Here is a 26,204-nt window from a genome sequence, read left to right on the forward strand (position 1 = left end):
AACCACCAAATCTCCCCTCTTTCCTTTCTTTTGTTTTTGCCTTGAAAAAGACCTACAGCCCTCCCGCCTCAGTCTTCCCAGTCAAATTTTCCTTTTCAGGGTGAGGAAACAGACACTCGAAGAATTCAGAATTTTCTCAAAGCCACACAAAAGGCAAGCGGCAGATCTGAGACACAGATCTAGGTCTAACACACAGGCAGGCATCTTAGGCACTTCTAAGAACTGACGTTGGAGAAAAGGCTGACACACTCAGCCTGGAAATGGTCCGTAGAGGACCGAACAGACTGTGGCTGGAGGACTCCAGAGGCCAGAGACTGTAAGGACTGAGGGCTTGTGTTCAAGACAGGCTCAGCCGCAGGGAGGGGAGGCAACACTATGGACTGGGGCCATTTTGCAGAAACGACTGAAACCAAGACGGAATCACAGGGTACTCTAAGGAGAGTGAGCATGTCTCGGGGAGACCATGACTAGGAAAAGGAACAAAACCTTCTGCTCGCATGCTTGACGGCAAATGCGAGCAGCAAAGCAGCAGCCAGCGCCTCTTCTAAGCCCCCTCCAAAGTGAACAAACCACATCACAACACCCGTCAGCTGCCTAAATCCCCACTTGTGTAGACCTTGCTGATTCACCCCAAAAATGTTTATCACGCATCAACTAAATACCAGATTCTACCATCTGAATGCTTGCTTTCCAAAGAGGTCCGGGAATCAAAAGCTCAGGCCCTACTGGGGCACCGCTAGAAGGTGGTAGAACCCGTAAATGGTGTGGCCTCAGAGGAAGGTCTCTGGTAATGTGGGGAGGTGTTATCCTTCAAGAGGGTTGTGGGACCCTAAGTCTCGGTTATTTTATTTGTTTCCTGGATCATGGTGTAAACAATTTTTGCTCTACCTTGCAGTGCCCTCACCAAAAGATTTTGGAGTAAACTGAGTCAACAAAATACACATTTCTCTTTCTAATTTGCCTCAGGTATTTTACTACAGTAGCAATCAGGTGACTAATACCCTGGAGGAACACTGGATCCCTATTCATAGGCATTCACAATGCTGGCAGGAAAGAGGGCAGCGGGAAGGGGTGCTCTAGAAGAGGGGGTTAGTGCCATTATGACTAAAGAAGGGTCGATGCAATTTTGTTTTTCAGCATGACACAATTCCACAAGAGTCCTAGTTGTGAGTTATCCTCTAGCCTGACACCTGCAGGTGTGGGAAGAGAGTGTGCCGGTGAGCTGGAGGACTCCCGCTCCCCACAGGGAGCACCTACAGTGCCTGGAACACACAAGGATCAGTCTTGTGTCTCAGCTCACATAGCTCTTATCACTCCTTCACTCTTTGAAACAACGTCTGGGGGATCTGAAGTCACGGAGGGTTTAACTGAGGGGTCCCATGAGCACTGAAGCACTGTATTCTTGACTAGGCTCCCAACCAATGATAACTACCTGTAAAATTAAGTTAACAAAATCGCCTTAGCAAACCCAAATTCATTTATACAGGACACGATGTTTTACATCTAAAAAATCAGAAGTTTGGCTATTTAAACCATTATTTGTGTGTGTGTGTGTGTGTGTGTGTGTGTGTGTGTGTGTGTGTTTGTGTGTGTGTGTGTGTGTCTGTGTGTATGTGTCATTTGTACACATGGGTACAGTACTTGCAGAGGCCAGATGAGGGTGCTGGAGCCCTTGTTGCCGGAGTTAGATGTGGTTATGAATCACCCAATATGGGTGTGAGGAACCAAACTCCAGTCCTCTGCAAGAGCAGTAAGTGTTCCTAACTGCTGAGCCATCTCTCCAGCCCCTTCCCGGCTTTTTTTTTTTTAAGTTAAGCTACCTGCTTTACACATATTTTCACCTAATCCTCACAGCAACACGCTGAAATTCAAAACTATCATCCTCTTTTCCATTTTGAGGATAAATATGTCCAAGTTTCAGAAAGATTCAGCAACCTGCCCAAGGCTGAGGTCGGCTAGCGGCTGGCAGGGCAGGGCAGGGCAGCCAGGTGCCCTAACTGTTCAACCCGGCTACACTGCTGAGCTCTGTGTGGCGGGAGAGTGTATAAAACACTTCTGTGTAATGCTAAATTCACTACTTCTCATAAAAAATACATTGTGGAGGTTTGAATGTCACTGGCCCCCATAAGCTCATAGGGAGTGTCAATATTAGGAGCTTTATCGGAATGGGTGTGGCCTGGTTGGAAGAAGTGTGTCACTGGGGAGGTGGGCTTTGAGGTCTCCTATGTCCCAAATACGCCCAGTGTCTCAGTTCACTTCCTGTTGCCTGCCCATCAAAGAGGTAGCACTCTCAGCTCCTTCTCCAGCACCGTGTCTGCCTCCACGCTGCCATGTCCCACCATGATGATAACGGACTGAACCTCTGAACTGTAGGCCACCCAATTAAATGTTTTCCTTTCTAAGAGTGTCTGTGGTCATGGTGTCTCTTCAGAGCAAACGAAGCTCTAACTAAGACAAGGAGGCTGGGTAAAAAAACACTCTGAGCCAGGTGTGGTGGCACACGACTGCAGTCCCCACCCTTGGGAGGTAGAGACAGGGGAATGAGGAGTTGAAGGTCTTCCTCAGCTACGTAGTGAGCTCTAGACCAGCATGGGCTACATCATCACCTGTCTCGAAGAAATCAATATATAAACAAGTAAAAATTTGAAGTATAGAAAAATTCTGGAAAATGTCCCAGAACATTTTACTTTTTAGACGTAAGTTTGAGGTACAAGTAAGAAAAAGACTTTTGTCAGAACACACGTAGCATGGTTAGCAACCTACTTTCTGCCCTTTCCTTCTCTGTGTGTGTCTACATGTGTATGGGCATGGAGGTGCCAAGGGGTCAGAGGTCAGAGGCTCCTTCGACCACGTGGGGCTCAGGGGTCAAACTCAGGTCCTTGGGTTTGGTGGCAAGCACCTTTACCCAGTGAGCCATCTCACCAGCCCAGAAACCTTCAACTTCCTGAGTCATTTCCGGTTATAAGTGGCTGTACCCAGCCTCAGAAGCCTGGTCTTCCTGGCTGTGCGGCTTCCAGTGAGTTGCTTTTGTTCTCTGGACTTCCGATGTGTTTCCTTGGAAATGTAGGATTCATCTAGACTGTGGGCGTCTGCTCTGTCTTCGCCCACAGACCTCTATTTAAGACAGTCTTACTTAGAACCCAACATTCAGAACTAAGTGCTGGGTTGGGTCAGTGGGTGCTGAGAAGATTGTGGAGAGGGAGGGTGTTCCCTAGCTGGCACCTCAACAATCCTCCTCCCCCACCACCGCAAGGTCTCCTCAGAAGCCCCAGCAACAGGGCAAAGCCTTTCTAAGAAGCCAAGTGGGAACCCTGCCTCGGGAGAGCTCAGAAGCTCTCGTCTCCTCACCTCCATGACCTGGGGGTGCTTTCCACATAGTAGGCACTTCGTAAATATTTGAGAGGAAGCGGGTGAAATATTATTCTGCCCTTTCGGAAATGTGGTTTATGCAGTTTTCATTTCCTCTGCTGACTGACCTAAGCAGTTAAACCTCAGCAATGGATCCTGAGGGAAACCCAAATGTTACATTTATGGAAAAGCTGCCTTTCGATTCTGACATGCCTTCCAGGTTCGCTGTGGCCATAAGTTAAGGGTCTGTCAGCACTTCCATTATGAAAACTGTTTTGTGGTTTCATAACGCAGCCATAAAAGTTTGCCTCCGGCCATCCTTGGGTGTACAAATTGAAAAGCTTGTTTTAAGCCAAAATGTGGGAATCAGAAAACAAACAATTTATTGGTTTCAGACATGGTTTTGTGCCCGTCTTGGCCAAACAAGATTTATGATGTGGGGAACTAGGGTGATCTGAGACACTTGGTCTCTGAAAAGCCTGAGAAAGAGGGAAATGGCCAAATTACTCATATTTCAAAAAGGGTCCCCAAACACAATCATTCATTCTTTTGGTTATATTTTCATCGAGTAAATTGTGTCATATGTTGATGAGATGCTGGGTCTACTTTATGTACTCTTTATCTTTTTTTAAAAAGCATTTTCTGTTAATTATGTTAGAATGGAAAACTGCCTCGTTTACCTGGAAATCAGGAAATTGGCAAAGAAAGTTCAACAGTGCCTGCTAGTAAGTTCTTCGACAATGGCAAATGGCTGGATTTAGCCAACAAGAACCCATCAGTCACAGATTTAAAAGTAGGGAAATGAGGTCTCGCTGTACCACATTAGTGATGCTGGAGAGTTGGTAAAGTCGCTCACTGACTTCACAGACTCAGAGGCCAAGGCCTCAGCAAAGAAAGAACTCCTAGATGCCAGGCTACGGGTGGTCAACAGGACCAGACCTGGGTATTCCACATCCCAGATGGGCAATGGGCTGGTCACTCTTTCCCACCAGATGTTACTATCAAAGGTCCCAGGATCTGACATATTTTCTGGATCACTCTTTTCTAGCACAGCATAGCACAGCATAGCACCTGCCTATACACAAGTCCTTTCTTGCTCTCATGATACCAGGACTTGCCACTTCACGACTTTGATGACCTACATCACAAGCCACAGGGCATTAATAACCATGTTATACACACAGTCACATCCTCCTGGCTGAGCACAACTGAGCACCCAGCCAAGGCAAATTTGTGTCAGTCAGAGGCAGGACACTAAATCACAGGCTCAACTGTGACTCAGCAGGACACAGACCTTGCTGTGGGGAGCAGCTGAACAAGGAACAAGTCAGCCCTCTAGCCTAGTAACAAAGCCGGATGGTCAAAAGTAGAGTATGGTCTGTCTTAGTTAGTGTTATCATTGCTGTGGTGAAACACATTGACCAAAGCCACTTGGGGAGGAAAGGGTTTATTTGGCTTATCCTTCCACATCACTGTTCATCATTAAAAGAAGTCAGGACAGGAACTCAAACAGGGCAGAACATGGAGGCAGGAGCTAGTGCAGAAGCCACAGAGGAGTGCTGCTTACTGGCTTGCTCAGCCTGCTTTCTTATAGAACCCAGGGCCACCAGCCCAGAGGTAGCCCCACCCACAATAGGCTGGGCCTTCCCCCATCAATCACTAATTAAGAAAATGACTTACAGGCTTGCCTAGGCCACATCATCTGGAGGCATTTTCTCAACTGAGGCTCCCTCCTCTCAGATGACTCCAGATTGTATCAAACTGAAGTAAAACTAGCCAGCACACAGTCTAAGATCATTATGATGAACCAGATTCAAACCAGACATCTGAAAAGATCAGCTATGGTACTAAAGGATGGATGAATTTTGTTCCTCATTTGGACACTCCCTCTGAAGGTAGCCAGCACACCCCTCGAACATGGTAATTAATGTCTTCCTATATCCTGTCCCTACCTCCATACACTACTCCAGGGCAGGAACCAATCTCATTTCTCTCTGCAACCTATCTGCCTGCTACAGTTTGCTGAATGAATGAATGAATGAATGAATGAGAGAGTGAGCAAAGGCATGCAGTAGCTGAGATCATAGCTTCCTCAGTCTCTCCTTCCTGTCTCCTCCACCCCACACAGTCCCTCTGCCTTCTCAGAAGTCACACTTAGCTCCAGAGCTATACTTTCCAGAGGAAGAATTCGATGCTGTTCATCACAGCCCAGGACAATCGTCTTCTTAAGTCGAGAAGGATTTTTGTCAGGAAAAAAACCAGGAAATCCCCAACTACCTGGGTAGAAGGTCGCAGCTCACTCCGATTTCTCTGGTCTCCACTTCAGTCTTGGGCTGGGTTTCTGTCAAGTAGTCCAACCTGCTTTGTAGTTCATTGTTCTAGAAACAAGAGGAAGGCAGTCTTAGTACATCGAGCCTGCAGCACTGACATCCACGTGCCTTTCAGAACGGGTGCTGCAGAACTACACCGATTCTATTATGCAAAGCTCTCTGTGTGTGTGCACACATGCACATCCAGTTGTGCATGAATGAAAATAACACACGCTGGTCCATCGCATCATCCCGCTGTTGTTCAATCAGCACATCTGTTGTCAGGACGGTGCAATGACTCACTGGGTAAAGGGGAGGACTGCCAAGGCCGGTGACCGGGATTCGAACCCCAGGACCTGCACGGTAGAAGAGAGCTGACTCCTACAAGCTGTCTTCTGACCTCCACATAAACTCTATTGCATGTTTGTGAAGACACACACACACGTGCACGTACACGCACGCACACACGCGCATACACACACATCAATGTGTTGTAGATATCTCCCCAAATTTACTAGCTTTCTTTCTGTGTCAACAAACTCCGTCAACTGAATCACAGTATCCCATTGTATGGATGTACAGTATTTACTTAACTAGTCTCATACAATGGGCAGTTAGATATTTATCGCATTTTTGGCATTATAAATACAGTGCAACTCAACTTTTTAACACTCCCTTACTAAGCTGTAAAATGAGTAAGTCTATTAATTTAATTTAGTGGGAAAAGCCTCTATAACTGGATAATTAGTATTTCATAGGTGTGGAAAAATTCAGAATCTCAAACATATAAACTAGAATGAGCTCCTTGGGATTAAAATTAGCATTCTGTATACTTTTCATGGCTTTTTCTTTTTTTTTAAGCTGGAGCCAAACACTGCATAAGCTTATGATTAGATGCCCAGGGATTGGAAATGTGCCCCATGGGGAAAATGAAGGGCAAGGGGGTACGAAAGGTGAGGATGGGGCTGGCTCAGCTTCACTCCAGATCCAGGGGACCTAGCACCCTCTTCTGGCCTCCAAGGGGTGTCAGATCCCCTGGAGCTGAAGTTCCAGGCAGTTGTGACCTGTCAGACACAGGTGCTAGGAACCGAATCTGAGTCCCTCGCAAGAGCAGCGAGTGTCCTTAACTGCGGAGACAGATCTCCAACTCCTTAACTGATGTTTAACAAGTATTTCTTTAACCTTTTTTTTCCTTTGGTAATGACAGACTCAATTGTAAAACCATAAAGGCCCTATCTATTTTCTTGGCTGGAGTCTTTAAAAACTTGATATGTAACACATACAAGATAAAATGTACTGAATAAATGTACCAATCACTCATACACATAACAATAAATAAACTTTTTTTTTAAAGGGAGGGTTAGAAAAAAGTCCCAGGGACTCAGAAGCCGACATCAGTCTGAAGTGATGTGGGCTGCCCCTCAGTAGCTCCCCTCCGAATGAGCAATGCCAAGGAGCTGTTGTATAAGCCTTGTTCTGCATGCGGTTCGGATACATGGACGTGGTATAAAGAAAGAGAGTGTGCTCACGATGCCCCAGCAACTAATGAGCTGTGACAGAATAGGTCCCACTCTGTCACCCAATCTGTAGAATGGGAGACAGGTTCTGGTATAAAGAAAGAGAGTGTGCTCACGATGCCCCAGCAACTAATGAGCTGTGACAGAATAGGTCCCACTCTGTCACCCAATCTGTAGAAGGGGAGACAGGTTCTGGCTTCCTGGGGGCGGGGCACATTCTTCTGCTATTTATAAGGAAAGAGAAAAGCCAAAGAAGTCTTTCTTGCTGGCAACTGCAGCCCCCATGGCCTGTTCCTCTCCAGTGTAAAGACTAATCCTGAAGGCTTAGTGGAATGCCAGAATGAGGCTATACCAACAGGGGGCAGAAGAGATGGAGTTAGCACATTTCCCTGGACTGGTATGCAGGGAAGGGTGAATAAATGACTCCAAATGTTTTGTTTAATTTCACAGGGATTCCGAGTATAATGTCAAATACCCTTGGTGGTACAGAAATTAAAAATTAATACTCATGAAAATTGGATAAAATCAGTAAAAGAAAATAATGTGTGTCTTCTGTGCATCAGACAGTGTAAGGGAAGGCAGGGAAGAGTTAAGGAAACACAGCACAAGGTGCGTCCGTCCGGTGGAGCTTGGTCTTGCTGGGGTACAGACAACTGAGCAGAACAGAACGGTGTGATAACATTACAAAAATATGCCGGGTGGTGGTGGCGCGCGCCTTTAATCCCAGCACTCAGGGAGGCAGAGCCGGGCGGATCTCTGTGAGTTCGAGGCCAGCCTGGGCTACAAAGTGAGTTCCAGGAGAGGCGCAAAGCTACACAGAGAAACCCTGTTTTGAGAAAAAAAAAAATTACAAAAATGTGACAAAGTATTAGCGTGAGCCCGGAGGGGCTACATTAGAACGGGGGGGTGGGGTCACTAGACAGAGCTGGGGAGGCAAAGGCGACGTGCACCCACGCTGGGCGGCTCACAGCCACCTGTAGTTTCAGTTCCAGGATATCTGACACCCTCTCTGGCCAAGAAAGGGAGCCTTGAACCACCAAGACAATGAAACTAGTGGGCAGAGGAGAATCAGAGCAGGAGGAAACCCCAAATTGTGTTCTGTACTCAGTAGAGGTCTCCAGCAGACCTTTGAACCATGCTCATGAAGGGTGAACTGTGGTGGTATTGTGTTCCCCAAAATATTGTGCGCCCTAATAAACTTATCTGGGGTCAGAGAACAGGACAGCCACTAGATACAAAGGCTAGAAAATGGTGGCACACACGCCTTTAATCCTAGCATTCCAGAGGCAGAAATCCGTCTGGATCTCTGTGAGTTCAAGGCCACATTGGAAACAGCCAGGCATGGTTGACACACGCCTTTAATCCCAGAAAGTGAGCCTTTAATCCCAGGAAGTGAGGGCAGAAAGCAGAAAGGTATATAAGGCGTGAAAACCAGGAACTAGGCTGGTTAAGCTTTCAGGCTTTTGAGCAGCACAGTTCAGCTGAGATTCATTTAGATGAGGACTCAGAGGCTTCCAGTCTGAGGAAACAGGATCAGCTGAGGAACTGGCGAGGTGAGGTAGTTATGGCTTGTTCTGCTTCTCTGATATTCCAGCATTCACCCCAATAACTGGCTCCGGGTTTGTTTTTATTAATAAGTACCTTTAAGATGCATGCTACAGTGAACTAAAAGAAGTCTGAATCTGAGTGGTAAAGAAGTGAACTGAGCCATCACGCATTACAGACACAGCAGGAAACAGCGGGGTCTAAACAAATTCATTTGCTTTTAAGGGAAAAATCCTCACTGCTCTTTAGAACCATGAAACAGACTCTAAAGCAGTGGTTCTCAACCTGTGGGTTGCAGCCCCCTGGGGCAAAACAACCCTTTCACAGGGGTTGTCTAAGACCATTGGAAAACATAGGTATTTACATTACAATTCACAACAGCAGCAAAATTACAGTTATGCACTAGGAAGGTTGAGAACCACTGATCTAAAGTCTCCACATTAAAGGGTTCACACTGGCTGGTTTAGAATCCAAAGTCACACAGCGTATGAAAAGACAGGAAGATGTGACCTGTTCTTGGGGAACAGGGATGGACAGACAACAGTCTTGACAGGACTCAGATACTGGACTTTGCAGGTAAGGATGGGAATGTACCCATTGTAACTGTGACCAAGAGATAGCGGAAAACATGCTCACAGTAATGAACTAGTAAAGAAAAAATAAAAAAGAGCCATGCAAGATTCAACTGGGAATTTTAGAATAGAGAAGTACAACACTTAAAATTATTGTTATTGTTGTTGTGACTGTTGTTACTTTCTGTTATGTGGACTTAGGGAGAGCAGGGAGGCGGTGAAGGGAGAACCAGCACATCTAAAGGTGCATTAATAGAAATCATCCAATTAAAAGAAGTTAAGGCTGGGGAGATGACTCGGTGGGTGAAGCGTCTGCCTTGTAAGAAGACCGGAGTTTGGTCCCAGAACTCACATAAAAAAGGCCAGTGCTAGGAAGCAGATTCAGGGCTCACTAGCCAGATGGTATCGCCAAATCAGTGAGAGCCAGGATCACTGAAAACCCCTGTCTTAAAAAATAAAAAAAGGGAGGTGGAGGAAAACATCCAATGCAGGCATCTGGCCTTCACATGCATGTATGCACACACACACACACACATGAATGCATGCATTCACAAAGCACACACACGTGTGTGCGCACACACCACACACACACACACACACGCACTCACAAAGCACACACACACACATGCATACACACACACACACACACATACACAGAGTTAAAGACAGAACAATTAGCGGAGCCTCACGGAACCGTGCTGCAGTTGTTAAAGGCCTAACAGAGCTGCTGGAACCACAGAAGAGGCGTCGAGAGAAACAAAGGCGGCAAAATTAAAACCCAGCAAAACAGAACACGCTTCCAATCCCGGGCACACTGGGGGCAGAGACAGGGCATCAGAAGTTCAAGGCCACCTTCGGCTACATGAATCTGTAGCCATCCTGGGCTACATGAGACCCTGCCCCAAAGAGAAAAGAGTAGGAAACAGTCCAAAACCATCTTATAATAGAGAAGTAGGGTATCTGTAAGATACGCTAACATTTTGTTGATTTTTAAACTAGGAAGCATTTATGAGGCTGTGTAGCTACTTGTGTATGAACTGTATACCTGATTATAGCATCGCTGGTACTAAGCTGGAAAGAATAATAAAAAGAAGTGAGAGACAGTGAAATGACTGAACTCTGCAGAAGCTTCTGGGGCTGCAGGGTGATGTGCCGGCTTTCCCGCTTTCAAACACCATCACCTTGTGCTTGGATGTATAGTGAGTACCACTGTATGGACAGGGAGGTTTACATACCTTCCAGGAAGAAAGAACCTGCCATGGTCCCTCTAGGTATATGGGGGAAATTAACACACACACACACACACACACACACACACACACACACACACACACACACACAGGCGGCAGTCATCTCCTCTCCCAGCTCCCCTCAGGCCCAGGGAAGCCAGTGGCCAGGAGTTGACTGAGATACCTAGACAAGAACATATCCAATAAAATCCATGTGGGGAGCCATGTGCCAGGTGCTGCTGCCACAGTGCCCCCCAGGAAACTTAATGAGAGTCCTAGTAGTGTTCCCCAGAAAGAGAGGCATGTGCCCTGCACTGTGTATGTTAAGGATAGGAAGGACACAAGCCAGACTTTGGATTCCTTTCCTGTGACTCTTCAATGTCACTGTAAGTTCAAGATTTTCAGCAAAGTAAAACAGAATCTAGTCCAGAAGGTTTAGCCACTCACTGAAGACCAGGCCTCTAATTTTACTTTAGGACATTCTTTTTAAGATTTATTCTCTTTTGTTTTATATGTATGAGTGTTCACCTGCATGTCTGTGTATTCATGGAATGTGTGCCTGGTGCCCAAGAAGGACAGAAGAGGGTGCTGGATGCCCTGGAATTGGAGTTACAGACCGTTGTAGCCACCATGAAGGTTCAGGGAATTGAACCTGTGTCTTCTGCAAGAGCAGCTGCTGCTCTTAACCACCACAGTCTCATTATTTTGAGACTATTTCAAAAAGTGTTTTATTACATTTTTGTGTGAATGTGTGTGTGTGTGTGTGTGTGTGTGTGTGTGTGTGTGTGTGTGTGTGTGTGTGAATGTGTACCTGTGGATGTCAGAGGACAACCCACAGGATCTGTTCTTTCCTTCTACAATATGGGTCCTAGAGATACACTTTTACCCATTGGGCATTCTTGCTGACTCAGAACATTTAAAAATTTTAAATTTTTATTTATGAGCATTGTCTATGTCTACATGTATACAGACACATGTTCATGTGGGTGCTCATGGAGGCCAGAAGAGGGCATCAGATCCTCTGGAGCTGGAGTTACTGGTAGCTGTAAGACATCTGATGTGGGTGCTGGGAACTGAACTCCAGTCCTCTGCAAGAGCAGCAAGTTCTCTGAACCACTGAGTCATCTCTCCAGCCCCAGAGCATGCTTAAAATGTCAGAAAAAGGGAATGGAATAGCTCTTCTCCAGAAGATGAGTAAACACAAATATTTTCAGGAGGAAAAAAAAAGAATGGGAGAAAGACAGGCAAAAAGGAGCTTTTGAGAATCTGGGGTGTATTTTTGAGGTGTGTGTGTGTGCATGTAAAACCTGATAACTTTAAACAACCATTAAGAGTGAATGATAGAACCAAGGAGTAGTTGATATTCTCTATTTGAAAAGGAAAGAAAAGCCGGGCGGTGGTGGCGCACGCCTTTAATCCCAGCACTCGGGAGGCAGAGGCAGGCGGATCTCTGTGAGTTCGAGGCCAGCCTGGTCTCCAAAGCGAGTTCCAGGAAAGGCGCAAAGCTACACAGAGAAACCCTGTCTCAAAAAACCAAAAAAAAAAAAAAAAAAAAAGAAAAAGAAAAAGAAAAGGAAAGAAGATTCCAGACCACCCCCCATGAGCCCAGGATCAGGCGCCCAGTGTTCCCCTGACTGCTGTCTAATGTCTTGATGTGGTTTGCAGGGGGGGGGGGGGGGCAACAAGCTTTCAAACATTCCAAATAAAAGCAATCTCAGGGGTGACATGAGTCCTCTCTCCCTCCTCTTGCCTCTTTTAAAGATGGCGTCACTGAGCCTAAGCCGTGAGTGGAATGACCTGCTCATGCTCACACACAGATAATGATGAAACGTGGGTCAGAATCTAGTCTCCCATCAGACACAGGCACTTTGTAAGATTTCAACCCAACACTGTCATGGGCAAAGTTTACATGTGAGAACTATGCCATTGAGTGACAAAAATAATAACAAAATAGATCTCACTTTTGTGTGTGTTTATGTATGTACAGTGCATGTATGTACATGCAGAGGTGAGAGTTCAACATCAGCTCTCATTCCCCAGCCACTATCAACCTTGTTTTGTTTTGTTTTTTTTAGGTACAATCTCTCATGGGCCTGGAGCTCACTAAGTAACGTAGGCTGGCTGGACAGAAAGCCCTAGGAATCACCTGTCTTGGAGCGTGTCACCACCCCCTGCCTATTACATGGGTTCTGGAGACTGAACCAGGTCCTCACTTTCTCAAGTGAGCTTTCTCCTCAGAACACTGTAAGGACACGTATGATCATTCACAGCTATCCTCAGCTACATGCAGCAGCAGGTTGAACCTGCCCGAGTCCTGAACCTGCCTGAGTCCTATATGATACCACAGAGTGAAGAAATAAGAGGTATCCGGGTGCATACAGTTAACTCTCGTGAGTCAGCTCTGACTTACCACTATACACTTACACTCCCCACAGACCTAAGGACGATGTAGGGCTAAGCAAAGATGTGTGTAAGAACCAAGGCTCTTCAGCCATTTACCTACCTTAGGCATTTTCTTATAGCAATAGAAAACTGCTTAAAAGCAGAGGGTGAAAAATTGTTATGATCCAGTAGCAAGCTGAGTCTGAGAAACGCCTTTTGTCCATCATAGCATTCAAAGGCAAAGTTAATATACAATATATAAGGAGTATTATTAGATGTCTTTATATCAGCATCCAAGATAATTTTATAATAGAAAAGTAAGATGATTATAAGATGTGTAAGAAATGTAATTGATATTTTTGACCTAGGAGCTTTTTCTAAAACATAGTTTATTATGTATTAATTATATGTCTGTCTGTAACACCTCTGTGCTAGTAATAATAAAGTGAAGTGAGAATCAGCTCGCCCAGGATACCACAGCCCACAGAAGGACAGCTCAGAATCATAGTCACACATAGTCACACAGCTGGAAAGAGAGGTGCTCATCGGTGTCAGTAATCACACACAGCCAGCAAGGATACATATGCAAAAAGCTGGGCATCATGGGATAGACCTGTCATCCCAACTCTGGAGAGCTCGAAACGGGAGGATCTCTGGGGCTCACTGGCCAGCCAGCCTAACTTACTTGCTACATTCCATGTCAATGGGAAATCCTGTCTCAAAAAAGACAGGTAGTCCTCCCCAGGAATAACATCCAAGGTTGTTGTCCTCTAGCCTACACACACATACACACATAATACTGAAACAAATGAAACAGTAGCCTTAGGAAGGTTAAAAAAAATTAACAACACAATGAGTTAAATTTGTGATATTTAATATTTGAGAATACTTAAGTCTAACTGCATTGAATTTTTTTCATGTGACTTGTTTTGTAATCTTGTCTGCTGTTTAAGGTCGATGTGGAAAGTGGTCAAGAGCAACTGGCCATATTTGCTCTGGATTTAAATAATTTAAGGAAGGTTAATGAGCTTTATAATCAGTGTTTAAATGCTTAAGGAAGACTGGATTCCCAGTCCTGCTCTGAGACAGGGCATAGTTGATACTGTAGGGCCCTCCGGCACCCTCTAATGCCCAGGGCCTCCTCACACACATCACCTCCTCAGTCTTTACCTGGGGTTTCCTGTGAGCACCACAGGCAAAGTGATCCTGCCTAGGTGGCCAAATGGCCAGACCCCCAGGAGCAGACCCAAGCCACTGTCTTGGTGGAGTTAGGGAATGCTCAGTCTGCTGGAGATAACTCAAGCTAGCTCCATTCCATATCCCAGAGCCCCCAAGGGTCATGAGCCTCAGCTGCCCATAGAGGTCAGCTTCCTTTCCCAGCCTCATCTCCCCATTCTACACTGGGGACCCCTGGAATCACCTCCCAACATCACCTCATAGCCACATCTCAGCAGCCCAAACCATGAGCTGAGCTGAATCATCTGAGCATTCAGCAAAGCATGTATTTGCAAGCCCCTCACTGTGCACAACACTCCCCTGGACACCTAGTGGTCTACTGGAGAGCTTGGGAGTGCCACAGACAGAAGCAAGGTGGAGGACCCACTGGGTGGGGGGGGGGCCTCCTGTCTTTGGCAGCATCTCTTCCCTGTCTTCTGCAGACTCCTTCTCTCTGGGTACATAGACCTCTCCCGGGGACTCTCAGCTGTCACTAGGAAGCTATGCATCTGCACCTCCACACCCAATACACACAGGGCTGCGATTTCAGAAACCAGGGGAGGCAGCACATACCTGTACCCCTGTAATTAGAAGGCGGAGACAGAAAAGCAAGTGGTCAAGGTCATCCTTGACTACACACAGGGTTTGGGGCCAGCCTGGGCTACTTGAGATACTGTCTTCAAAAAAAAGCTGGTGCTGGGCCCAGTGACCAAGGAGGAGAAGACATGAGTGCGAACAGAAAAATATCCATTTACACATCTTTAAGACACTGAGACTTATGGGTCTTGAATCTGATACCAGGTCCCTAGCGGCCATGGAGGCTTCTGGTTACGGCAGCAGTGGGCAGTCCCTCCATCAAAGTAAATGATGACCTGGCTTGCCACTCCTGCAAGCATGCAGCAGGCAGGGAGACTGTAGATTCAGACTCACAGTCTCTACTGTAAGTGTGGACAGGAGATGATTTTCTTGAAATTCAGCCTCTTATCTTTAAAACAGGGGATATGTCATTTCTTCAGAGGGCAGCCCTTTCAATAATCTAAGAACAGAGCGCTCACTCCTTATAGTTTTGGTTGTGAGCCTGGCCTTTAATGGCTGATCCATCTTTCCAGCCCCTGCCAGGCATTTCCTATGTGCTCTCCTGGAACTGTCCCACACTGTCCCGCACGGGTATAGTTATGATTCCTTTGTAGAGATAAGAGACCTTCTTGATCACTCGGTCAATAAGCAGTCACGTGCTCCACCAGGATAGACCTGGCTCCACTCTTTGTGCCTATGTTATACAGACCATACAGAAAGAACCAGCAATGCCCAGCATGCACTAGGCACTCAACAAATGCCATCCTACTTCTCTTCTGGCTTCACTGTTGTGTCCTGGGCTGTCTCATGGGGGAAGGGCCACAGAGAGGGACAGTGACAAGGGCAGGTGCTTGGCAAACCAGCTCTTTGTGGAGCCGAAGAAGACAAAGGCTCGATGCCAAGTTCTTAATAAAGAGCCTACAGGGAAAATGGATTTCAGCTCTTCTATTAATACCCAGCCTCCTAAGAGTCTTCCAACTCGTAATTTCATTCCCTGGGACTGCCACAAAATCCCCCAAATGCCTTTCAAAAGGCCAGAGGCAGGACTATGAAACAACTCTGAGTTGCAGGCAAAACTAAGTCACCTCTAAAACATGCTTATCGAAGTAACAGGACAAGTGTTGGACTGGGAGTCTGTTCTCCAACCAGGGATCCGTGTTTTCCTAGGCTGGGTGAGCCTCAGTGACGCCACCGACCTTCTCTGCCTCTTTTTCCATTTCACACAGAAATCGCAACCCTTCTCTCCACATTTTAAAAGTTGCCAAGGAAATCACATGTGAGGGGTGGATGTGCAGATCATTCACCAATTATAAAGCCCTCCACACTCGTGGGAGCCTGTGAGTGCTGACGGTGTATCAGTTGCTGGGGGAATTCTTGAAGCAGACACGCTGTTTGCAAGCACAGCCTCGAGTAGCAGGCTGGAGCGTGGAGAGGGAGAGGGTAGAGAAAAAAGAGCTGTCAGGGCTCCTTTGCAGAGCTGGCAGTTAACCTTCGATCAATTTTACAAGGCCAGGAAATAGCCATATTTTTAATTAAGTGTCCACAGCAGGATCAGCAACATAAAATTTAATGGCAGGGAAGACACCGACTTGAAAGAGCCGTAGCCTCTTACCTCTCCTTCCAGGAAAGAGATTTTTTCTAAAAGCTGCAATATTAGGAGCTGCTTCTGCTGCACTTTTTTCTTTAATGATTCAATCTGGAAAGAGACAAGAGGAAAATCGTCAGATGAAAATGCAGAACTGTACGACTGCAAGGTAATCAGTGGGCAGAAATACTTCTGCTTGTTTACATAGAACCTGTGTGCAGATTGCATTTCGATTTAATTCTTTTTTTCTTTTTGAGACAGGGTGGGTCTCATGTATCTCAGGCTTGTCTCCAGTTGCTATACAGCTGGACGTGACCTTGAACCTCTGATCTTCCTGCCTCCACATCCTGGGAGCTGGGATTTCAGGTGTGTACCACCAGATCTGTTTTATGGGGTGCTGGGGATTGAACTTGGGGCTTTGTGCATGTCAGGTAAGCATTCTGCCCACTGAGCTACATCCCGGCCCTTCCACCTGGATTCTCTGTTTCCTGGATCACAGCTGACCTGAGAATCTCTGACAACAGGGGATTCTGAGACCCAGGGATGTCCCGTTAGGATTGTTTAGCCAACCTCTCCACACCGACTGTGCTGTTTGGATAATATCTGCTTACAGTTCAGGAAGTCTGCTTCAGGACAGACACAAACAAGTCAACAGAGGTGATTAATTATCTAGCTTGGACTGATACAGCATCTGCATTTCAAACATTTGGTTACTACTCCTAATACATTTGAATCTGACCAACCAGGTATCCAAAGTTTGTTTAGGGGTAAGGATCACTAAAATTATTCATGGAATTCAGAGGGCTAAGGACTCAGTAGGCAGGAACAGACCTGGGCTGCACTGTCACCTCTGTAACTCATGTGACACCTGTAACATCATGTAACACATCCTGGACTCCTCTTGGCTTTTCACTCAGGCATCTTGTTTCCTGGGACAGAGCAGAGGATCTCCAAAGGCAAGAACCAGGGTACTTTGTGCCAGGTCATGTCTTGAACAAAAGTGAGATCAGTATGCAGACTCAATCAATGGTATGCTACCTTTCCAACAAGCTCGTGTATTTGGGCATTTGCATACCCATTTATAAAAAGTCCTCAGTGCAAAGTGATAGAACTCCCATGCAAGGGAACCAAGTGGCACCTGGAAAAGCATATGTGAGATGATCGTTTGATCCAGAAATACTATCTCTAGGCATATATCCCAAAGACACATTGGACAAATTAGAAATAACTTGGACATGTGATTTTTGGTTTTAGAAAACACAAAATAAGTGGTTGGTTGAACAACCTACACTAAACCCTGCCAGTGAAGATCTAAGCAACCTTCAAAAATAAGGATCTTTTACACACTGACATGAGAAACTTTTTTAATTAATTTATTTTATGTTGTGTGGGTGTTTTGCCTGAAATGTATGTATGTATGCACCACTTATGGACTCTCCAAGAAGCCAGAAGAGGGTTTCAGATCCTCTGGAACTGGAGTTACAAAAGGTGAACTGCCACGTGAATGCTGAGAATCCAACCTGGGTCCTCGGCAAGAAAAGCCAGTGCTCCTAACTGGAGCCATCTCTCCAGCCCCAACTTTAGAAATGAAGAATGTGTGTGGTGGCTGGAACAGAACAGCAGGGAAGAGATGCTCTGGAGAATTGTGTTGCACCCTGGTACCAACTGACACTAAGGAACTGTGTCATCTTGTCAGGTGGGGTGACAGCATCATGAGTGCCTCAGAACAAGTGCGTGTTTCAGACAGGCACTGTGCACTGTGCAGGAAACTTATGAACATGAGCTAGGATTTGCTTCAGTATGGAACACAGAGATAGAGAAAAGAGGAGTAAAGAAAACCACTGTGGCTACATGGATCATCTGTTTAGCCTGGAATGAGCCTAGTGGGCTTCACCGATATCCTCTTTGTGCTGGGAGAACTGGGCACTTATTCATTTTGAGACCGAGTCTTTAACCCAGGCTGGCCTCAGACTCTCTGTGTAGCTTATAACCTCAAACACTTGACCCTCCTGCTAGGATTACAGGCTGCACCATCACACTTAGTTTTATGCCGTGCTGGGGATCAAACCCAGGACCTCCTGCATACCAGGTGATCATTTTGTCAGCTGACCTATATCCCCGGCCTGCATTTGACATTTTTATTATAAGATATTTTAAATTTCATGTGATATCAAGATCTATCACCCTATGGGAAGAAAAGCTAGCCATATAAAATAGAACCAAATAAACATACTTAAGGTTTTTAATAACTAACAAAGTCACAAGTTACCTTAATACCTCTGAAATCTGCCCCAAAGTAGTGCCTGAAGAGGCCAACATTGTCAAGTCTGGAAGGGGCGGACACTCATATGTTGCAGGTGGTACTGTAAATTAGACTGACCCTTCAGGCAATTTAGCAATAAATATTAAGAGCCATAAAGCTGCTCAGACCCTTTGACCCACTAATCCCCCTCCTGGGAATTTGTCCTAAGGATATAACTCAAACACAGGAAAAAAGCTGCATGGAGAAAGATGTTCTTGCCTCCATTATTTGTAATAGAGAGAAAATGGAAATAACCTTAATGCCTCGCACTAAAGGAACCGGCCATAAATTACGAGATACCACCATGATGGAGTGTATCACACAAACACTTGAAACAAACACATTGCGAAGTGGCAAAGTGTTTATAAAAAGCCTCGAGGGACAGAAACACCAAAGTGTACCCAAGTGAAAATAAAAGCCATTGAGGGGATTAGGGAAGAGAAATAGTTCTGATGTTGGTGTAGGATTGTGGGCCCAAAGGAAAAAAAAACTGGGTCACTTTCTCCATTTTGTATAGGAATGGCTTACAAAAATCACCCCCATAATGCTCTTTTGCCTTTCCTTCCTGCAGTACAGAGATTTTGTGTGTTGATATACAAATTTACATGTTTGCACACACATGCAAGTACGTGTGTTTGCATATGTATGTGGAGGCCGGAGGCTGACACTGTGTATCTTCCTGTTACTTTCCACCCTATGTTTTGAGACATGATCTCTCACTGACTTGGAGCTCACTGAGCCTTTCTGTCTCAGCCCCATTTCATCATCACTGGAACTACGGGCACAGCCCACCATGACCAGCTTTTTTGTGGGTGGTAGGAATTCAAAGTCATGCCCTCATGTTTTCAGGGCAAGCGCGTTACCAACTGGGTCATCTCCCCAGTCCTTAAGATTTTTAAAATTAACTTTTGGTTGTCTTTTGTTTTGTTTTTCCCTTTTGGTGACACTGGGTATTGAACCCAGGACCTTGTACATGCTAAGTAAGCACTCTACCACTGAGCTAGGTCCGCAGTCCTAAAATGACTTAAATCTTTAGGTGGCAGCCAAAATGAGACCTGAAATTCACTGCAGGGCTTACGATGGTAAGGAATGAAATTCTATCAAATAACATCAACAGTGATTTCAAACACCCTAGCCTTCTGCTTCTGAAGGACTCTTGAATGGCTTGGGAGTCAAGGAAACAAGAGATGTGGTTTTCTTTGAACACTAAAACCAGGCCGCAGAGAGCAGCGGGACCTTGGGACATGAGAATCTCATGGGCAGACAAAAGCCATCCTGCTGACCACCACCCTTAGATTCCGGTTTTGAAATGACATTGGTTTTCCATATATGTGGGTTCTGCATTCTCAGATTCAAACTACAGGCCAGAAATAGGTTTTAGGTGTCTGGGTTTAATGTGCACAGATTGTTCTCTTACTAATATTCCTTATATAATATAGTATAAAAACTATATACATAGTGTTGTTATTTTATTATTTATATATTTATATTTATTATATCTTATTATTATTATAAGTAATCTAGAGATGCTTAAGGAAAGAGATGTATGCAGACTCTGCCCGAATACTACACAATTTCCTGAAAGACCTCGAAATCCTCAGGTATTTTTTGGTCTCCGTGGAGAATTCTAGAACCAGATGCTCACAGATACCAAGCAATGGCTATAAATCAATCCACAGCAAAGGCATCAGGAGGCATGTCAGAGAAGGTTCTGGGAGCCTTTTCTGAGAAAGGAGGGAAAGGATGATGTCACTCTGAGGAGGCATTCGGTTGGGAGGAGGAGGAAGGGATGGTGGGTGGGGAGGATTCAGGGATTTTAGCAAATGTTCCTGACACGATGGTGACGCTGTTAAATGAACTTTCCTCATCTGCAGTCAAACCAGGTTTAAACAGTGCTGGGGATCAAACCCAGGGCTATTTGTAGGCTGGGTAAGCATTCTTCCAATTGAGCTACACCTCAGCCTCTCTTTTCCATCACTATTAATTTTTTGAAACAGGGCCTCACATAGCCAAGGCTGACTAGGAACTCACTCTGTTGCCAAAGACCTTGAACTCTTCCTGATCCTTCTACCCCACCCCAGAGTGCTGAGATCACAGGCTTGCTCTTCTACCCAGGCCTTCTGTGACTTCTTGAGGTATTCCAATTTGTAACGTGACCCTCAGGAAGTTCAATTAGTCTTCAGAAAATCCGCATTTAGGTCTAGCTGTCACCAGGTGGTGGTCAATGATCCAGACTACTAGGCTCAAGTCCGGATGCTAAGAAGCAGGAAGTCAGAGCACTCACTTTCCAGACTTTCATAGGTGACTTCTACGAGACCTAATCTTGTTACACTAGCTGAATTTAAATGTCACACTGAGGTCCAGTTCTAGGCCCCCTGCCTATAATCTTACCTGGCATCTTTAAACTGAGGTTAAAATGATGCTTTCTAACTCCTGTCTCCATCAGCATGGCTCTGCACCACAATGAACAGATGACCTACGCTAACGAGATCTTGCAAGATGCCAACTGTCTAAGCCTTCAGGCTGATTTGGTGTTTAAAAGGGAAGGGAAGGGGTGGAGAGATGACTCTGTGGTTAAGAGCACTTACTGCTCTAGCAGAGGACCAGGATTCAGTTTCCAGCACCCACACTGGGTGGCTCACAACTCCCTGGAATTCCAGCTCCAGGGGATCTGATGCCCTCTTCTGGCCTCTGTGGGTACTGCACACAGTGGTGCACATACAGGCACACATATACATAAATTTTAAGTTAATTTTTTGTTAAAGAGAAGGGAAATAGCAGTTGTAGCTTGTTATAACTGATCGTTGCTTTTCTCCTCTGTAGCAACAGTTGAGACACTTGGATCTGCAGTGTGAACTAAGCAGTTATCCTTAAGCATGGCCACACACTGGCCTTGCCTGGGGAGGCAGTGGGCTAGCAACCTGTTGGGATTTGTTTTGTTTTATGAGATGCTTTGGAACCATTACTGTGGTGAAAGGATTCCTCTCAATTTGCCTCAAAAAGAGTCACCAACCAGACCAAGAAGAAATCATACAAAAATTTAGGAACAGGGTTGAGTAGACTATGTAGCCGACATACTATGTTGGCTCAGTCAGTCAAGTGGTTACAAGGCTGAGGTGGATCCTCAGAGCATGCATTTAAAAAGTCAGGCATGGCGGTGGGCCCTGTGCTGGGAGGCAGGAACTAGCAGACAAATAAATAAATAGAAGTGGATGGCTCTTGAGGAATAAGGCTGATACTAGAGGTGGTACTCCGGCCTCCACAAGCATGCACACAGGGATATGCACCCATATAACACACACACACACACACACACACACACACACACACACACACGCGCGCGCGCGCACCACATGCACATAACCCACCGCACCCCCTACACACAGATTAGGACAGGTTCTATGCAGCCCGAAGCTGTGAGACTTGCAACTTCCTGTGCTTTTCTCTCTAACAATAACGTGTAGGAGACAGGCCATTTTATGTTTGAAGATGGAAAACGACGCCCCTTATAGCTGGGCTTATGTGACCAACACCCAGCTGTGCAAGGCTCAGGAAACATAACTCAATATGGAACTGGGGAACTGTGAGGAGAAGTGAGTGAAATACAGCCACAAATTAGCATCTGATATTAGACATGATTGGCACAGGTTGTTAAGAAAAATATTCTTTAGGTATTTTCTTATCCCAGCTGGGAAATGATAATATATGTGGAAAATGCCTCATAAAAGAGGAAGTACATGAAGCGGAGTGCATGCAAGATTCCTCCCAGCTAGATGACACATCCCTGAGCCGTGTGTCCAGTCAGCTTTTCTCTCTCCTGGAATCTGTACTGACTGTCATGTCAAAAACTGCTGGTCAAGCTGGGCAGCGGTAGCACACACCTTTAATCCCAGCACTTGGGAGGCAGAGGCAAGCGGATCTCTGTGAGTTCAAAGCCAGCCTGGTCTACAGAGTGAGTTCCAGGACAGCCAAGGCTACACAGAGGAACCCTGTCTCAAACCACCCTCTACAAAACAACAACAACAAACCCAACTGGTGGTCAGGGGCTGGGGATGTGGCTTACTTGGTAGAGTGTTTTCCTATCATGCATGAAGCCCTGGGTTCGATCACCAGCACTTCATAAAACTGGGTGGTGGTGCACACCTGTAATGTCTATACTCAGGTACTGACCAGCAGTTCAAGGTCAGTGTCAGCTACACAGTACATCTGAGGTCATTCTGAACTACATGAGTCTACCTCAACCAACACCCAGAGTCAAGGGTAAGTACAGGGGCTCACACTTGTAATTCCAGCACTCAGGAGGGCAAGGCAGGGAGACTGTCACATATTCCAGGTCAGCAGAGGCCACAGAGTGAATTCCAGACCAGCCTAGGCTACAGTGTAAGGTCCCATTATAAACAAAGAAAGAAACACTCTGGTCACCACTCGAAGTCTCACACTGAGACAAAAACAACCCAGCTATGATGGAGAAGAACAGTTAGGTTTGGGTGAAAATCTTATAATGAGAGGCTGCAAACCCAGAAAGTGTTGAAATAATTAGGAATCAATGCCTGGGGTTCTGACCCAAGCAAATAGAACCTCTTGGGGAGTTACTGGTCAACAACTGCCTTAAGAAAATGAAACTCAAATTTAATCAGAAGCCAAAAGCTAGCCTATAATGAGGAGCACCAATCAGAGCAAGTACTGGACCAGAATCCACCAATGAACCTCTATCTAGGGGCTTCAGAGATCAGAAACTGCCAACTAACTTCTAACTAGGCACTTTCTAGTTTAACCACACACACACACACACACACACACACACACACACACACACACACACACACTTTATTTTTAAATTTAGTTCAAGGTCTCATGGATCCCAGGCCGGCCTTCACCTCTCAAGTAACTGAGAATGACTTTGAACTTGACCCCTGCCTCCACTTACAGAGTGTACCACCATGCCTGGTTTATTCTGGGGATTAAACCCAGGCCTTCATGTACACTAGGCAGACAGTCTAGGGACCAAACTACATCCCCAGCCCTCCATATCTGCCTTGGCTTGCTTCAGACGACACCCTGTGAAAGTTTCTCCTTTGTGCCCCTTGTGAAGTCCTGAAACACTGAAACACTTGTGCATGGTGCTGCCTGATTCATGAATGGCCTGAAACAGTTCTGCGTGGTGCTCATGAATGGCTGCTTTCTCAGAAAACCAGACAAAACAAAACAAAAAAATACCAATAGTCACATTGAGTCAACTCTTTAAGCTCTTGTCATAGGAAGAAGCTGGGCTAAATGTGTGACATGCCTATTTCCTTTCAAATCTGCTTTACTGTGTGTTTGTTTTCATTGTAGGAATAGCCACAAGGCCCACAGGCACACGTATTCAAGATCAGGATCGAAGGGCTGAGAGAATATTAACGTTAAGGAAGAAGCCACACCTGTCATCACCAACACACTGCTGTTATTGCTTCCTCCCTGAGGACCCCCCCCACACACACACACACACCACCACCACCACCACGGCTATCTACTTCAAACTTTGTGCACTCTCTCCTTGAAATATTTGTCAAAGATGTGTAAATGCTATTCCGGAATGTTTCTGAATACTGAGAAATTGAATTTTAGGTCAAAATAAAGAAACATGAAACTTTATTATGAGTCCCTACAGCCTTCTCATGGGAAATATCTGTTGTCACAGTATTTGAAAACTTAAAATTTCCACAAGGAATTAGCTCAGATCCTCAATACTGTTTTCAGAATGTATTTATTTTTTATGTGTATGTGCCTGCAGGAGTTTTATGTACACCACATGCACACGGTTACCCTTTGAGCCCAGAAGAGGGTATAGGATCCCTTGGAACTGGAGTTGTAGGCGGTCGTAAGCACTGGGAACCGAACCCTGAGTCTATGCAAGAGCAGCAAGTGTTCTTCACTGAGCCATCTCTCCAGTTATCCCCCCCCCCCCCCATACCAACACTGTTTTCAAAACCACTAGGGAGCCATTGAGTCAGGGCTCTTACAGAACAGGGATGGGACAGGACAGGAAGAACCTTCTAGAGTTCATTCAAACTTCCACCTCTTGCTTCTGCTTCCTCTTGTCCTGAGAGCACGTTCCCTGCTCTCAACCTGATCTCTTGCTCCATGATCTGTCAGAGTCATTCCTATACTCTCAGCAAACCAGGGGTCATTTTTGATTCCCTATTACCACACCAGGAAAACATGAACATAAGCAGCATTTTACACCCTTCTTCCAAAGGGTAGACTCTAGTTTTGAAGTTGTGCGGTGTTGCCATATTGTCATATTTTCAAGTTCAGTTTGGCTTGGTTTACTTGCAATGCTGAGGATCAAACCCAGGCCCTTGAGTGCCAAGTCATTCTGCCACTAAGCTACATCTCTACCCTTTTGAGTTATAAATTTAAACTCCATTGTCCTTGATAAAGGAAAAGCCATCATAAAAATGTAAAAGTGAAAATAATAAAGCTCAGCTTCCTTTTCAATATCATTGGGCATGGAGCAATTTGACAAGATCAGATGGTGTCCTGCACTAACACAGCCTGGAAAAATGGCTTCGCAAGGATGAAGAGGAGGGTGCATTACCTCATGGGAGGGGATGAATCAAGGCCCCGACCAAATGAAACTGAAAATTGCTAAATGAAGCTGTGAGTGGAGAAAATGAAAAATCAATGGGAGCCCAGAGGAGATGGGCACATTTTTCATCTTCATGGAGCTGGAGTAGGTAGTAGAAATCCACTTTCAATTAATGTGTCTTGTGGCATTCAGCCAGGCTGGATACGAACAGGATGCATATTTTAATCAATTTTTTCTATTAAGTTTGAAGCAATATATAACAATAGAACTATGCTAGTCAAAAGGATCAGTTGAAATGGGCTTCTGAGCTAAGATAATCTTATTTGGTTTGATTTCTACCTTAGATTGATGAGAATTCAACTTCTCAGAGTAGAATAGCATGCAGATCCTCCTGGGTACCCCAGAATGACTTAGATGTCAGGGAAGAAGGAATACATTGGCTTCCCAATGCCAATGCATCCACTGGAAAGAAAGGAAGATGTACTGGGTATAGGCCTTGGATGGCTTAGTTCGTGATGCTCACAAACAACCCTAAGTGGTTATCACCCCCAGCAAGGATCCAAGGTGCAAGATGCTGGAAAGAGCTGAGATCTCAGCCGCAGCCTCTTTAATGCTGAGACCCGGGCTCTTTTTATCCACATCCTGCTGTTGGGGGATTCTTCTGCTACCATCCTCCTGAGGACCATACCTTAGCATTGTGGCAGCGGCCTGGGGAAAAGGGTGGGCTGGGAAAAAAACGGTATTGTGGGATTTGCCCTTACGAAGGACTTCTTGAGGCTGCCCAGTACGTGCGTGCGTGCGTACGTGTGTGTGTGTGTGTGTGTGTGTGTGTGTGTGTGTGTGTGTACATGTATGTATGTGTCTGTGCACATGCACACATGTGCATGCAGAGGTTGATGACCGATGTCTTCCTCACTGAACCTGGATCTCACCAACTAAGCTAGACTGGCCGGCCAGCAAGTCCAAGGGACCTTCTTCCTATGTCTGCCTGGCGCTGGGGATCTGAACTTGGGCCCTCATTCTTTCACGGCAAGCACTCTGCCAACTGAGCCA

The 26,204-nt window shown here is 45.6% G+C and overlaps 1 protein-coding gene and 1 long non-coding RNA gene across 2 annotated transcripts in view; one reads left to right on the plus strand and one right to left on the minus strand.

The window, feature by feature from the left end:
* Myzap (myocardial zonula adherens protein) overlaps positions 1-26,204 on the minus strand; it is a 92,771-nt gene that overhangs the window by 5,332 nt on the left and 61,235 nt on the right. The window contains exons 11-12 of the mRNA XM_052713759.1: positions 16,306-16,389; positions 5,626-5,726 (exon numbers count right to left, since the gene is read on the minus strand). Coding sequence (XP_052569719.1) covers positions 5,626-5,726; positions 16,306-16,389 — 185 coding nt within the window. The remainder of the gene's footprint in view (positions 1-5,625; positions 5,727-16,305; positions 16,390-26,204) is intronic.
* LOC128095079 (uncharacterized) lies at positions 16,276-24,176 on the plus strand. The gene is made up of 3 exons (XR_008213144.1): positions 16,276-16,447; positions 16,540-16,644; positions 23,915-24,176. It is a non-coding gene; the product is annotated as an uncharacterized LOC128095079 (long non-coding RNA).

Source organism: Peromyscus californicus, unplaced genomic scaffold (assembly GCF_007827085.1).
Source record: "Peromyscus californicus insignis strain IS unplaced genomic scaffold, ASM782708v3 Scaffold_11__1_contigs__length_118956290, whole genome shotgun sequence".
In the NCBI taxonomy this organism is placed as follows: Eukaryota; Metazoa; Chordata; class Mammalia; order Rodentia; family Cricetidae; genus Peromyscus; species Peromyscus californicus.